Source organism: Eretmochelys imbricata, chromosome 4 (assembly GCF_965152235.1).
Source record: "Eretmochelys imbricata isolate rEreImb1 chromosome 4, rEreImb1.hap1, whole genome shotgun sequence".
Classification (NCBI taxonomy): Eukaryota; Metazoa; Chordata; order Testudines; family Cheloniidae; genus Eretmochelys; species Eretmochelys imbricata.
Genome location: NC_135575.1, coordinates 23,835,506 through 23,849,896, shown reverse-complemented (window position 1 = coordinate 23,849,896; position 14,391 = coordinate 23,835,506). Strand labels below are relative to the sequence as shown.

The following is a 14,391-nucleotide window of genomic DNA, read 5'->3' as shown; positions in this document are numbered from 1 at the left end:
ATCACCACCCTCGCAGCTCTCCCGGTCATTGGGAGCTGCGGGGGCGATGCTTGCAGGCAGGAGCTGCTCGCAGAGGGAGACCTCTGGCCGCTTCCTGGAGCGGCGTGGGGCTGGGATAGGGAGTCTGCCTTAGCAGCAGCCACGCTGCACTGCCAGAGCTTGGGAACGACTGGGGCATCCTTTAGGATCGACCCGTCGATTGCGATCGACCCGTTGGTGACCACTTCTCTAACGTCTCTCAAATGAAGGGCCATCAAATTGCATTGCCTATAACAGGGGTCGGCAACCTTTGGCACCTGGCCCGTCAGGGTAAAGCCGCTGGCGGGCCGTTCCGGTTTGTTTATCTGGAGTGTCCACAGGCACGGAGCCCCGCAGCTCCCACTGGCCACGGTTTGCCGTTCCCGGCCAATGGGACCTGCGGGAAGCAGTGGCTAGCACATCCCTTGGCCCGCGCTAGCTGTTCTTTGTGAAACACTTTAAGGGCTTCTGGTGACAGGTACTTGTTTAAGTGCCACACTGTTGTTTCTGTTGCAGGAAATTGATAATAAAGCATGCTTTTTTAAATTGTAATTGTATGAAAGATAGACCTATGGCTGCTGTTCCCCTGTTCCATGTAATACTTGGTTTGGATACAGTGTTGTAATAGCCTCCAGCGTTGTTGTTCTTTTTATCTAATTTATTATTTTAACCTTTGCTGTGTTACAGAGTATGGAAAGTTTTAGCTCCTCAAGGCCGACAGCCAGAGCAGGACCTGATGACATGGAGGTTTTGTCTGACGAAAGGTGACTTTTATAGCTTACGTTTTGCTCTCCAAGTGGTTCTATATGATGTGATTGTTTCTTCCATCCACACTGCAGCTGAGAGCATGCTTCCTAGGGCAAGCAGACAGACACTTGCTGGTTCTGCTCAAGCTAGCTTGCTGAAAATCGCGCTGTAGCGTGGGTAGTGGGCAGCAGCTTGGGCTAGCCACCCTATGTGTATGTAGGGGCGATGGGTGGGTGTGTACTCAGGCACTAGCCGGAACCACCCCTGTTACCATGGCTACGCTGCTACTTTTAGTGTACTAGCTCGAGCAGGGCTAGCATGTTTCTGTCTCCCTGCGCTGGGAAGCATGCTCCCATCCGCTGTATAGACAAACCCTCAGGAGCCCATGGGGGTGACTTTCAGTTTGCTGCAGAGGGGCTTCATCACCACATTAGCCGCACATTGGACTTGTATAGAGAGGAGATTGGCTCTGCAGGAAAGCCTCGGCCCTCTCTTGTATACCAGAAGGGGGCTTGGCGCCTGTGCCACATAGAATAGCATGGAGAGTAGGGAGATAGGCCCCAGGATCTGTTTTCTCATGGGTACTGTAAACCCCAGCACACACCCCAAGACAACTGTTGCAGAAGGGCAGCTGATGCACTTCAGCACAGCTCCCTGGCCCCAAGTTTGGGGGTCCCAACCCCCTTTTCTGCACTTCATTTTCCTCCCCCACCCCCCGAGCCCAATCACTCAACTTTGCTTGAGTGAGGAGAATTTTACTCCATCACTGCATTTGTGAGTGTAGGGTTTGTTGGGAGATGTGAATTTGTTTGGATTAAGGGCAGCAGAATTTAATTCTGTTATATTTTCCACAGATAGCTTCTACGAGGAAGCAAAATGGATGGGATAACAGCTTAAAGTGCTGTGACACTCACTGAGTATCACACATTTACTATATTTACAAGCAATAGCAAGTACGCTCAAATCCTTTTAAAAGAGATGGTATTGGCAATGATAGCCAAAGTATAAAAAGTAAGAGGGTACAAAAGTCTGTTTCCTTTCACTATGAGACAGTCTGGTTTATTTTTGTTTCTTTTCTTTTTTTTAAATAGCAAAGAAAATGAAAACGATGATGTGTTTTTCATGCACTCGCAGGTTGGTATCTTCATATTTGTTGAGATTTGGTCCTGGGCAAAACAAACAAAAACATTGAATTTTATAGAACTAGCTGGTCAGGACGGTAAATGCTTCGAACGAAATGTTGTAACTGTGAGGCAGCGCCCTGACCTCCAAAATGGAGTTTGCTTTGTTTTTCTCCTGGATATAGTTGAACAATGAGGTGTCTTTAAAACATCTGTTCCTTTCCCTGTAACCCCTACTTATCAAAAAAAACAAAGTCACTGAAGTCAGCAGTTTGACATTGAGTTCCATAAAGATCCTGGTGAGCAGGGCATGTGACCGATTAGTTCACCATGTACTGAGATTAACTTTGTCTCTCCTGTTTTTTTCTGAAATAATTTTGGTCTTTTCTATATGACTTCCCATTGTGGCTTCCTAATCTTGGTGGATAAATTTTCATGACACTGTCTGATGCAAATTGAATTTTTTTCCCCCTTTCTGTCTTGGGGATGGTGACTTGAGGGAGGGAATTGCTTATTTAGAAGGGGTCTGTTTCTGCCCTATGCTAATCATTTTTCACCCTGGCTTCTTGCCAGCGACTCTGTAAGTATTCTAACATACCCTGAGAAGCCAGCAAGGTACGGTTCAATTGGAGTGATGACCTGAAAAGCATTCATGCCATCTTTTTACTGCACATTTCTTTTCCTGTGCCGGTGCCTCCACAAGACTTTTTTGTCCCTTAAAGTGGCAATACAACAAGTGCAGCTCTGCTGGTAAGTGCCAAGAAGGAGCGCCAGCATAAGTAGGCTGCGGGCATTTTAATCACTGGTTCATTTAGACAGCACAGCAGTTAAAATGCCACTGGAGACTTATCTGCAGTAATGCCCCTTTAGTTACTACCGCTGGTGGAGCTGCATCAGTGGCAGAGTGGCAGATTTTAAGAGGCATGGGGAAAAGAAAAAGCTATTGTGAACAAGGGCTATCTGAATTCCACGTGACGGGTTGGAGGTTGAGAGGGGGTCTGCAGCTGATATTTTTTAACCCATCTGCTCGCGCTGTTTAAAAATAGTAGCTGCTCTTTTGTTGACATTGTTAGACTCTTTGATTTCCAGCTGTGTCGCTCTCAAGAAGCAGGAAGGGAAGGGAGAACGGGAAGTGATTGTCTGAAAATGATGCATTATTGGGCTCAGCGTAGCCCTGTCATGGCACGTTGCTACAGAGGTTATGCAGGCCATGTTTTCAGTGAGGGAGGTGGCTCTGCCTTAAGGCTCAATTTGTAGCTTTGCCACGAGCTCTCAGCTTGACCAGAGTTCACCCTGTGACTCAGAAATGCAGTCTAGTCCCCAGTTTCCCCTTGGCTCCAGGGAGGGAAACAATCTGTACCTGCCCTGCACCAGGTACAGATAACTCCACGCTGGCTCAGCTGGGCTGGCTAGCACACTTATGGGGGCACAGAGGGTACAGCCCAGGCTTCAATCATGCCTTGCCCCTACCTCTCCGTGCTGTGTGGGAGAGGACACAGGGGTCTGCAGAGGCTGCTGTCTCCAAGCTCCTGCATGATGTGGACGAGAACTTCCACAGGAACTTCTAAGAACTGACCCTTGGATTTCAAACTAGTTTTGTTTTGTTTCATTTTATTTTAAAAAATCTGGAATATTAAATTATGGTTTCAGAATGAACTTCTCCTTATAAAGAACTTAAAATTCAATAAGAAAAGTGCAGCATTACCCCTGAGATCGCATTATATAGGAATTACAAGGTCAAGAAAATGTTGCATTCCTTCACGGTAGTTTTACATTCCTTGTGCCTTGTAAGCCTGTTGATTAGGGGAGCTTAAAACATACCTTTTGTAACAAACAACTCGCTCACAATAAGTGAAAGGCTTTTACTTACCCTTCCACCCACCCACTTTGGCATTGGTTGTTGCACATACAGTTTTCGGTTTGCACTGGACCCTGGATGCATGCATGTAGAGCCCCATGTGTTCTGCACTTCTGGAGCATTGGAATTTGCCAGAGTCCATCCTTTGCTGTAGATATATGCTCCAGAATCTAAATTTTCCTTTTAAAAAAAAAAAAAAGTTTCTAGCACTTAGGGTTGCAAAGGAAACCTTTCCAAACCGGAACTGAATATAACCAATGTAAATGATGTCTGTCTGCATCTGCATCCACCCTGAAACAGTAGCTCTCAGAGGCATGTAAACTGTTCCCATTCATTTCAGTGTTGACTTCGAAATGTAACGGTGCCAATCTGTTCATCAGCATATTAACTGCTGATTATAGTGACATCCAGCTGATGTGCTCATTCCACAAACTAGAATGGCTTCCCAGACCTTTCAGGTCGTAAAAAAAAAAAAAAAAGAAAAAAAAAGGTGTGAGGGGCTTCAACTGCAAAAACCTCTAGCTTCCACCTGCCAGTGTTTATAATACAGTTAATGCATTTCCAGTATTCAACTCTGCAGCACGTTAAACATGTCAGGGGTTGAGTAAAATAAATGGAATGGAATGCCAAATGAACTAACAGAGGGGTCCTGTCGGGTGGTATTATCTTTCCCCCAGTTAAATCACTAAAATCTTTCATTTTTTACATTTATGCAAAGCTGCAAATGATTCCCCAGATGCAGTGAGACTTGCATAATTCAGGGGGTTAGCCACAGAATGATTAGTGTCTTGTCCCTCTTGGAAGGTGTTCCATGTTTCACAGTTCTAGTAGTTTGTTGGTGGGAGGGTCAAAGAGCCCTTTAAAACAAATGCAAAAGAGACTTGGATTCACTTCTGGATGTTAGTAGAATACAGACTTCTGACACATTTCTGTTTCTTTCTTACATTTTGAGATGGCTGAGTACAACATTGTCATACACAGTTGAGAATAAGAATCATGTTTTGGTCTCTGTTTAGACGGCACCTTGTACACTTACTATAACCAAAATGATAATCGCTATCCTCATTCCCCATAATAAGCATAAAAGGCTACCTCTGCTTTGTTGTCTTACCTATGAAGAAACAGGAATGAGCGATACCTGTAGCCTATGTCATTCACTTCCATTCTGGCTCTAGCACCAGCATTTCAACTATGGTGTTGCAATGTGCTGCTTGCCCCTATGGCATCTTCCACCCCTAAAATGAACAGCTCAGTAAAGGACCTGATTTTTTTGAAAGGGGTCAGAACCTGACCTTCTCTTTTGCAGCTCCAGTTTTGCCAGGTACAAATAAATCATGTAAATATCAGCCTACCTGATTTGTTGATTTAGTCATGTAGTTAAACTCTAAGTGGCATCAGTTGCAATCCCAGTTATTTACAACTACAATATTTGTTCCTACAAAATGTAGCTGTGAAAGATTTCTAAAAATCCTATCCAAAGTGTCTCATTGTACGATTTTTGTTGTTTAATGTTACTAATGCCAAGAGTATATTATGACTTCAGGCTAGTAAGATCAGTACAGAGTTCTTTAGATTTGTAAGGCCTGGTAATCTGTTGACCCCTAAAGCATGCCGCTTCCCATTTCTTCTGTTGCTATTTATACTGCCAACTCAGCTTCATAACGGCTGGAAGTCACTTGCATCAGGCAACCAAAAAGAAAATTTTTGTCATTAAAATAGTGAACTATCCATGGAACTGTAGGTTGAGATTGTTAATTCAAATGCATTAGGTTACACTAGTGCACATCTGTCGTTTTGTCTCTCTTGGGTTTATGCCACCGTTATTCTTCAGAATGTCTAATGGTTTATTCATAATATTAGGAGCTACATGAGTGAGTAACTAGCCCAGGCCCTCAAGAACTGAGAGTAACTGATTGTTATAACAGGACAGATCCATTTTTAAGCAAGAATTTCAAATATTGCAATCAACTAAGTGACCTCAAAGGAAAACACATGTCATTAAGTTACTATGTCCATGGAAATATTTACAGTGTGGTGAAATGTACCTATCTGGAACATGCATTTATATCTGCTGCAGACATAATGTATCCCGAATCATGATGAATCATGAAAGTATAAGGTTGTTGTGGGAAAACAGTTAATTCTGTAATAAGTAGAAATGATGGTAATAAGGTAAATTACATTTTCTGGTTGCTGCCTTCTAAATGGTCCCTTTATTCCTGAATGTTCTGTTAGCTGCTAAAGAAAATAGTTTAGTATACTCCAGTTGCTGTAGAAACTTAGTATGGTTTTTCCCCTCCGATGCTTTTATTAATTACATCACTTCGAAAGCTCATTGCAGGATTTTTAGTCTTAAATTAGTGTGATGACAACACAAGGGCAAATTATAAAATGGTACAGTTTGTCCTTTAGGGAGTGGATAACACTCTTTGTTTCTGCCCTGTCATGAATCCTGTTGTTCTAGGCATCTGTCATCATTTAAATCTCTTCAGGAAAAAAACCCACGTTTTTGTTGACTGTAAGGAAATATTTTAAGTCCACATGTGGGAAGCAGCTTGTAAGATATTGGGTAGGGAATTGACATTTGTGCTTATGATACACACGCTTAGTGTTGTCAAGTATTTCCTTGGTGCACTGTAAAACAGGGAGAGTTAAGTTCCTAATTCATAGTAATATCAGCTAGCATTGCCTTATTTTTGTTAAATAATGTTTAAAAAAGCTAACCTACAGAAAAGAGAAACAAAATGCAAAGTTATACAAAAGCATTACATAGCAGTATTTTTAAATACCTGGAACTTCAGCATCAAGGTTATAAATATTTAAAAAGTCAAGATATCATGCATATTCTCTGAGCAGTTTTCTCTATTGTAGAATATTCATTGCTTTGCTGAATACAATAAAATTGTTGTGTCTTAGAATATTATAAGTAGGACACAAAATTTGTATGTGAGTTAGGGACACACTTGTATGCAGTGTCAATTCTGACAGCTCATTCCGTGCAGCTTTGAAGTGTGGGCTGGATCCAGTGTCATTGTCTGTACAATGACAATTCTCTTTGGTGACAAGTTTTTTGGACACAGAAACTCTCAGTATAATCTATATCGCTCACTAGATTGCAAGAGGTTCTTTTTGTTTGTTCATTCGTTTGTTTTTAACATTCTGCTTGTTAGTTACTTACGTCACTGTGTTCTATCAGTTAAGAATAAACTATGCGTACTGAAATCAAGTATTATGTAACCGTTTATGTATAGATCATCACTACTGTTTATATATTATAACTACTGCCTACTCTGAATGCTCTGTGTTTGTATAGGTCTATATACATACATACGTGCTTTACTTTCTCTTTTCTCTGTCCCCCCTCCCCCCACCATCCTGAGTAGTTATGAAGGTCATTATTCAAGACTGTTCAGATTCCTGTGCGTTAGCAGCCCGCAGGGACAGCTCCCCTACTTTGTCTGATAGTGACAGAACTATTGAGGAGATCAGAAGGTGATACACACCGTGTGTGCACACGCACAGCATCTATGCTGTTATGCACACACTTGCAGTGTATGGAGTGGGAGAATAGCAGTGATTTCTGCATGAACACGCAGCCTATGTAGTATTCAGCGGGTGAATAATAGTGAAGCAAGCAGCCGTTGCTTCCTGCTAGATATAAATTATGGATCACTTACTTGACAGCAGGTTGTGTGCTTTAAAAAAGAAAAAAAAAAAAAGTACTTGCTCTTTTCTTGCATTTTTTTGGCTTTTTCCCAGGGTCTGCACTACTTCCAGCTGAGATGCCAAACCCTACTGCCGTTTAGATTTGCGCAACATTGCTTTAAAGCCCAGAGCTCCTCCATAAATAGTTCTGCTCTCCCCACGCCCAGCTAGAAAACAACCACAGGAAATCAGGGCATGTGCAGCCAGCACAGCTTAGCTGGCACTAATTGATCTGAGCCTGCCCAGCCTGCATGAGAGCATTGGTGTACGGGGCCTGCGCTTCTCGCTCTCCCGACGCTGCTGCCTCAGGAGCAGCGACCGCTGCTTTTAAAAGACACCATGTTGCTCCCGTAGCCTTAGCAACAGCAACGGCATTTTTGTTGATGTTCCAAAGAGTTTCACTTCTTTAAGGAAACGCACCCACCCTCTCTTCCCCCCTCCATCCCTGTTCTTCCCAGTCAGTGATTCGAGGCTTTTTTCAGCTGCATGCAGTTGTCTGGACAAGCAGCCTTGGGAGCTCCTTGTGGCTTCCTAAACAAGGAAAAGTTCAAGGAAAGCAGATGGACGGATGTTTTTGCCACTGTGAGTGACCAATTAGCATTTTGGGGTCACTGAACAGGGAATTTATTTTCTGAGCTGGAAGCATAGTGGACGGTTTGTTTTTAATCTTTTAGCTTAAAGGAACGCATACTTGTTGCTGCAGCTATAGGTATTTTTTACCTCCCTCTCTGAACATTACTTTTTTATTTTTTCTTTTTTTTTTTTTTCTTTTGCTGTGTGTTTGGGATTATAGCAGATTTCAAGCATGAAGATTCAGGAGCACTCGAGCATTCCCGAAACCAAATTACAGAGGAACCAAGATGCTGATGGTCAGGAAGATAGCTTCGTCTCAGAAGTGCCTCGGCTGGACTTGACAGCATTGTGCGATGACAACAGCTGGGAAGGTACAGTTGTGTGCTTGCTGGTATGACACAAAGAGAGAGTGAGGGAAACATGAGTGGGGTGGACGTATCTTTGGGTTTACAGTGCCTGGCCAAAAACAACAGGAAATGTATTTTGATCTGAAGTCTGGAGGAACTGGAAATGGAATATTGGATTGGTGCCAAGTCGGATTGTAATTTAGGGAAAGGAGGGAGAATGTGTTTGCTCCTTTCTTGCAATGATTCTTCCTTTCTGATTTAAGGTTTATTCTTTTCATGGTGTTTTGCAGCTCAGGCTAGTGAGGAGCTGGATCCCACTTAAACAAAACTGATCATTTTATAGACAGAAGAGAATATCCTGCTTTTTCCTTGTGCTACCCCTCCCCATTCCCACCCTACATAGATATGAAAATCAGGTTTCAAGAAAGACTATTCTATTTCCTATCCTCCAGTGGTCCTTAGGGACAGGCTTCCCTAGTCTGTGTTATACTCCATGTAGAATTCTATTCACCAGGTAAAAAAGTAATGTTAAGTTGCTTGCAGTTCAAATGTCTTAACGCTGTGTCTTAGTTTGGTTTTCCAGAGGTTTTTTTTGCACTGACTCCATTAATGGGTTACATATATTCAGATGCACTCAACGATCTTTTCAGTATAGCACTTTGCAGAGATGAATGCAGGAGTTGTTTGTTTTATTGTTTGCATTGCATGTAAATAAACGCTGAAATCATACTCCTGAGTAATTTACAGCATGTAGGCTGCATGTTTGTGGGGAGGGGAGCCACTTACTATAATAAGCATTTTCCAATCAGCAAAATGTCCAGGCTTTCTGATCTATCCCAGAGATGCTAAGGGACCAAGTTGCTAAGGAAAATAACTTTTTTTTTTTTTATGCATATTGTTGAATTACACAATTTGGGCCCAATCCTGCGAGATGCTGAGCAACTCCACTATCATCAAGAGGAGTTGAAGGTGCTCAGCATCTTTCAGGATCAGATCAATTATGATTCCTGCATATATCCCTTTCTTCAGTGTGCAAGTGAGTGTGCTTTTGTTGTTAGTCCTGAAACTTGGCAGGCGTGGATTGGGAGGAGCTCTTGATATAGAAAAAAGAGTGTTTAAAAAAGAGAGAGAGAGAGAGAGAAGCGTGTAACAGGCATCTGCTACTCTGAAAAACAAAACCTGGGAGCAGTGCAGCATGTTGACAATGGCCAGGTTCTTTGTTCCTGGTTCCATAGCCTACGTGACACATGTCTTTTGCTTTCCATGACAGTGTAGGGCTGGGCAGACCAAACCAGTAGCAGTGGGTGCTCCTGATTCAAAGTCAGGCCACCAGCTACCTTCAATTGCATTGAATTTCTCCACCCCCACCTCCAGCCTGGGAATTCCCTGGATGATATCATCATGTACAACACATCTGATGAAAGGGCAGCATGTACTGAAGGAAGTCTCCCAAGAGACCTCTGATTCATTATATTTTATTGGGATTCTCATTAGCCATAACCTGAAGGGCTTGGACAAGCATACAAGTATTTGTGTTTTCAAAGGTGACATAGGCAAGAGTCTCCCCTGTGTATTCTGCTGTCACTTGAACCTTTTAAAATAAAAATTATTTTCTTTCCTTGATGCCTGTGCGTAACTCCCATTGACATTAACGGAGTCGTACGTACACCTCAAGGGGAGAATAGACTTATAAGCCTGTCTCCCAGAAACTGTCCCACCTCGTGATATGTGCTTTAGTTCCGATTCAAAGAACTTTTCTGGAAATGCTCTGACTTGCTTAGAGACTCTGGACTATTGTCATGAAAATGAAAGGGGTACGTGTGGGTGTATTTTTAAAAAGCACTTCTTTCAGGCTGTTTTTCTTCCTCCTTCCTGTTTAAAATACATATGTGATGGAAGAGGAGTTTGGCAAAAGGGACAGCCAGAGCAGGTGAGACATGTGTCAGTTGTCTCCAAATGTCACCATTTTGTAGCTGCAGTACGAGTGCAGCAAAATGGTGGCTGCTGTCTCTTGGTGAACAGGAGACTTTGAACCATTTCAGCTATGAATGTGTGATCAAGCTGGCAGTGGCTAAAAAGAGGAAGATGCTAGCCCAAACTCATACATAATTTCCACGTCTAGAGCCCGGCTTTGTCCATGAGATGACTCGTGAGTCACTGCTCACAAATATGAGTAAGGGGTTCACAGTCTGGCCCCATTCTTATGATCTGGGCAGTCTGACCCACGTGGCAGTGTACATCCCTGCATGTCTTCCCTCTTCCTCTGAATTGGCCCTGCAGCTGTGCTCGCTTCCATGGTAAACAGCAAAATCTTCCAAATTCAAATACAGTGTAACTGAGCTCAGAATCTTCCTTAAAATCAGTGAAATGGCCAGTTCCTTAGGAAAGCAGCTCATGGTTTGGACTGCCTGTGAAATTCTAGCATTGTGTACTCCTCATTGCATACGCTGTTACATGTTTAGATGCCACAGAACTCTGGGTTCCTGGTGGATTGGCTCATAATTGGCTTGTGAACACAAATTCAGTAGCTGAGACTCCCTTCACCTCCAGGTATCACAGCCTCCAATTAAAATTCTTAGGAAAGATCTGAGGGGAAGCAGATATGAAAACAGTTCTACAAGATAGTCTTGTGTGGGGAGTGGCTATTGTTCTCTTACCTTTACACACACAGACTAAATCTCATCATTTTTAAACCACAATGTCTTAAAGCAAATTAAAGTCTCTCTCCCTTGGGGGATTCTTCCAGGCACTTCACTAGAACTGTGACTGTTATCACTGAGTATCTTTTGGGGGTGAGGACACAAAGTAGCAATTACGCTACCCACCTGAGGTCAGCATCAGGTTAGAAAATGTTCATCTTTGGGACCGCTGAGACTTCAGAGTGCATGGATAGCTCTGTGAACCCCAGCCCCTCTGTGCTCCTTGCTCTGATCTAAGCAGTGTACGGAGGTGGCCCACTTGTTGGCAGCTAGAATGAATTCAGATTTGAGGCTTGTCTACATGTGGAGTTGTTGCTGATTAACTTTCTGAATGTCCAGGCCCTTACACAGAGAATGGTTATCCCCACGTGGGGTGACATTTGTTCTGTCTGCATAAAGACTGACTATATGGGTCCTATGCAGGAGGAGTTTGGGGAGGTGCAATTCTTCTTCCTTCCCTCCCCCTCCCCTTCCCCCCCTCTCCCCCCCCACCCCCCCGCACACACACACAAGGGCTACCATTCGGCTGGAGTAGCAGCTGCAAACTCTCAAGGACGGGAGCCAGTGGATCTGCATAAAAACAATCTGCGGCTCCTGATGTGGGCCCTCCCTGGACCACCCCCCACATAGCTGGCACACAGACCAGTCTTGCGCTACACAGGGTGTGCACGGGTACTCTGGTGCAGCCCCTGCAGGGCTTAGAGTATGCTTTGCAACAGCCCCTTGCACCAGAATGAATTTCACTGTGGTGCCCATAGGCATTGAAAAAAGAAGCTATTGCTGTGCAGCGATGCCATGGTTTAATAGGATACATTCAGTTGACACAAATTGAGCAGGTTTTGTTCTCAGTCAGAGCATACAGAGGGTGAACTGGGCTGTTTCTGCATCAAATGCTAAGGTGAGGTACCGATAAAATGCATTTCACAAAGAGCAACACTGGCCCTGCACCTCATCTCTGCTGCCTGTAAATGGGTTCTGTACTGAGGGCTGTTTTTGACTGCTAGGGTAGCCTGCAAAGTCAGTGAGTCTGTGCAGGCTGGCAACAAATAAAACAGAGCGTTTCCAGAACCGCTCCCATCACAAAGGATTTTAATCTAGTTGTTGTGGATCAAACTGCCAGGAGTGGAAGGGACACCCTGCTGCTTTCATAGTCAAACGTTGCTTTGCAAAATTACCACAAAACTTTACTGGTTTGGGCCCCAAACCTACTCCCCCACCCTTTACCACAATGAAAATGAAAGTGAAAACAACTAATGATATGTAATGTTCCCACTTGCCTAAGGCTAGTCATGTTTTCCCAATGGGAAAGTGGAATATTGCTGGGGTGACCCAAATTGTCTGTCCCCCAGTTTGCTGTCTACTTTGTCTTATTTATTTTGCCTTAGAGTATTAAAAGAACACTATAAACTAAAATTTAGACCAGATTTTGTCATAAAAATCTTCTGTTAAAACCCACAATCAACAGCAGTGCTTTGACTTCTCTAATATAAATTTTTTTTTATCCCTGAGCTAAGATGTGATAATGCTTCGTTAGGGCTATATATTATTTTGATACACTAAGAGGGGCCACAGTATAAGAATATTTTTTTAAAATAAAAAGTTATTCTCTCTACTGGTACAACACCTTTCATTCATTATAAAACTAGTATGTGTGTTAATTAATACAATAATTGTATTAATTAATTTTAAAAGATCATTTTAATTCCTTTCATTTTCTTCAGCTTTTTCAAATGGAATTTAGGGCAGCACCCCAGCTGATAAACACTGGTATCGTTCAGTTGCTTCACCGGTTCACACTATCTGAAAATCTGGCCTTCATGTGTTACTCCGCTATCTGTCTCCTTTCAGAAATAGTGCTCCTTTCAGTGCTGTACAGCACTTTGTATATCCTTGTCCAGTCTATGGATCCATTTCACAACTGCATTTGCATCGGTATGCATAGATTTTAAATATGGTTAGGTGACGTTTCATCCTGTAGAGGACCACATGAATTTTGTGAGGGTAAACAAAATAAACATATGGAACATTCCCTATAAGAGGATAACAGATGGTCTTGAGATAACCATATACATTTCTTCAGCCTAGAGACCACTACACTGCATTTTCCACACCTCTTGATTTAAAATACTTCTATTGTCAACTGAAGAACATCACTTATCCTTCATATGGCCATTTGTTAAAGAGGGAACATGGTAACATATATATTTGCACCTACAGAATTGCACGCATGCACAACAGGTGGCTGAAAGATTCAATGACAGATTAGCTGTGGGACTGTGAAAGGTAATATACCAGTATTGAAGAGGAGAGTGAAGGCTACAAACATAATACTCACATTTGCCTTTTCCACACAGACTCGGAAGAGACAACGCTAAAGGAATTGAAATGGAAGTTCCAAACCGACAAATAGAATGTTCATACATACACACTCTGAAGTGTTTACACCCATGAGCACAATCTCTAAGTAATTTCTTCCCTGTACTTAGGCATGTCCCTTATTACTGAAGAATGAAAAAAGAAATAGAAGTGCTCTGGTTGCTGGGTAGAGGCATGGAGAGACTCCCCTATGGAGAAGTGGTTGACAAGACTGGCATTGTTTAGTTGAGAGAGAAGGTGAATAAGAGGAGACATGATAAAGGTATTCAAATTAATGAATGGCTTAGAGAAAATAGATAGAGCACTCCTATTCACCTTTTTACTAATGCAAGAACAAGGGACATTCAGTAAAGCTGAAAATACACGTAAAACTGATAAGAGAAAATATTTTTAACACAAGACATAAATAACCTGTGAAACTTATCCAGTCCAAGAATTTAGCAGGTTTTGTAAAGTCTTAGTTGTTTAGATAGGGAATGAGAGCTTCCATTATGAGAGTCTGACATTAGGTAAGATAAACACATAAATGATACAAATCCACATGCTTCAGGCCATAAGCCAACCACTAACTGAGAGGGACTAGGAGGAACTTTGGGTCAGTTATTCTATAATTGTGCACGACAAGGAGCATTTGACACTAGCCACTATGGGAAACGAGATACTGGACTAGTTGGACCATTCATTGATCTGATTCCATACAGCAGATCATGTGTTCCTTTGCTACTTGCTCCATTTCTGGTCAGGCTTTGTTAGCCATTGTGACCTCCTGATCTAATTTTTTCTAAATATTACACACCGCAAGTGGAACAACTAACCCAAAGAGTCAAGACCTCGAGGAATGAAAGTGGGAAATAGTCCGTTTTCTGAAGCAGCCATTTGTTCCATCCAAGTTTCAAACTTTCGTTCCTTTTAGGACTTCCTTCTCCTCCCCCTTTCTGACCCATTCT

The 14,391-nt window shown here is 42.6% G+C and overlaps 1 protein-coding gene across 2 annotated transcripts in view; it reads left to right on the top strand.

Moving 5' to 3' along the window:
* FAM13A (family with sequence similarity 13 member A) overlaps positions 1-14,391 on the top strand; it is a 188,753-nt gene that overhangs the window by 146,359 nt on the left and 28,003 nt on the right. For both annotated transcript variants that reach the window (XM_077815021.1, XM_077815022.1), the window contains 3 exons: positions 706-782; positions 1,857-1,899; positions 8,243-8,393. In XM_077815021.1, the coding sequence (XP_077671147.1) occupies positions 706-782; positions 1,857-1,899; positions 8,243-8,393 (271 nt within the window). The remainder of the gene's footprint in view (positions 1-705; positions 783-1,856; positions 1,900-8,242; positions 8,394-14,391) is intronic.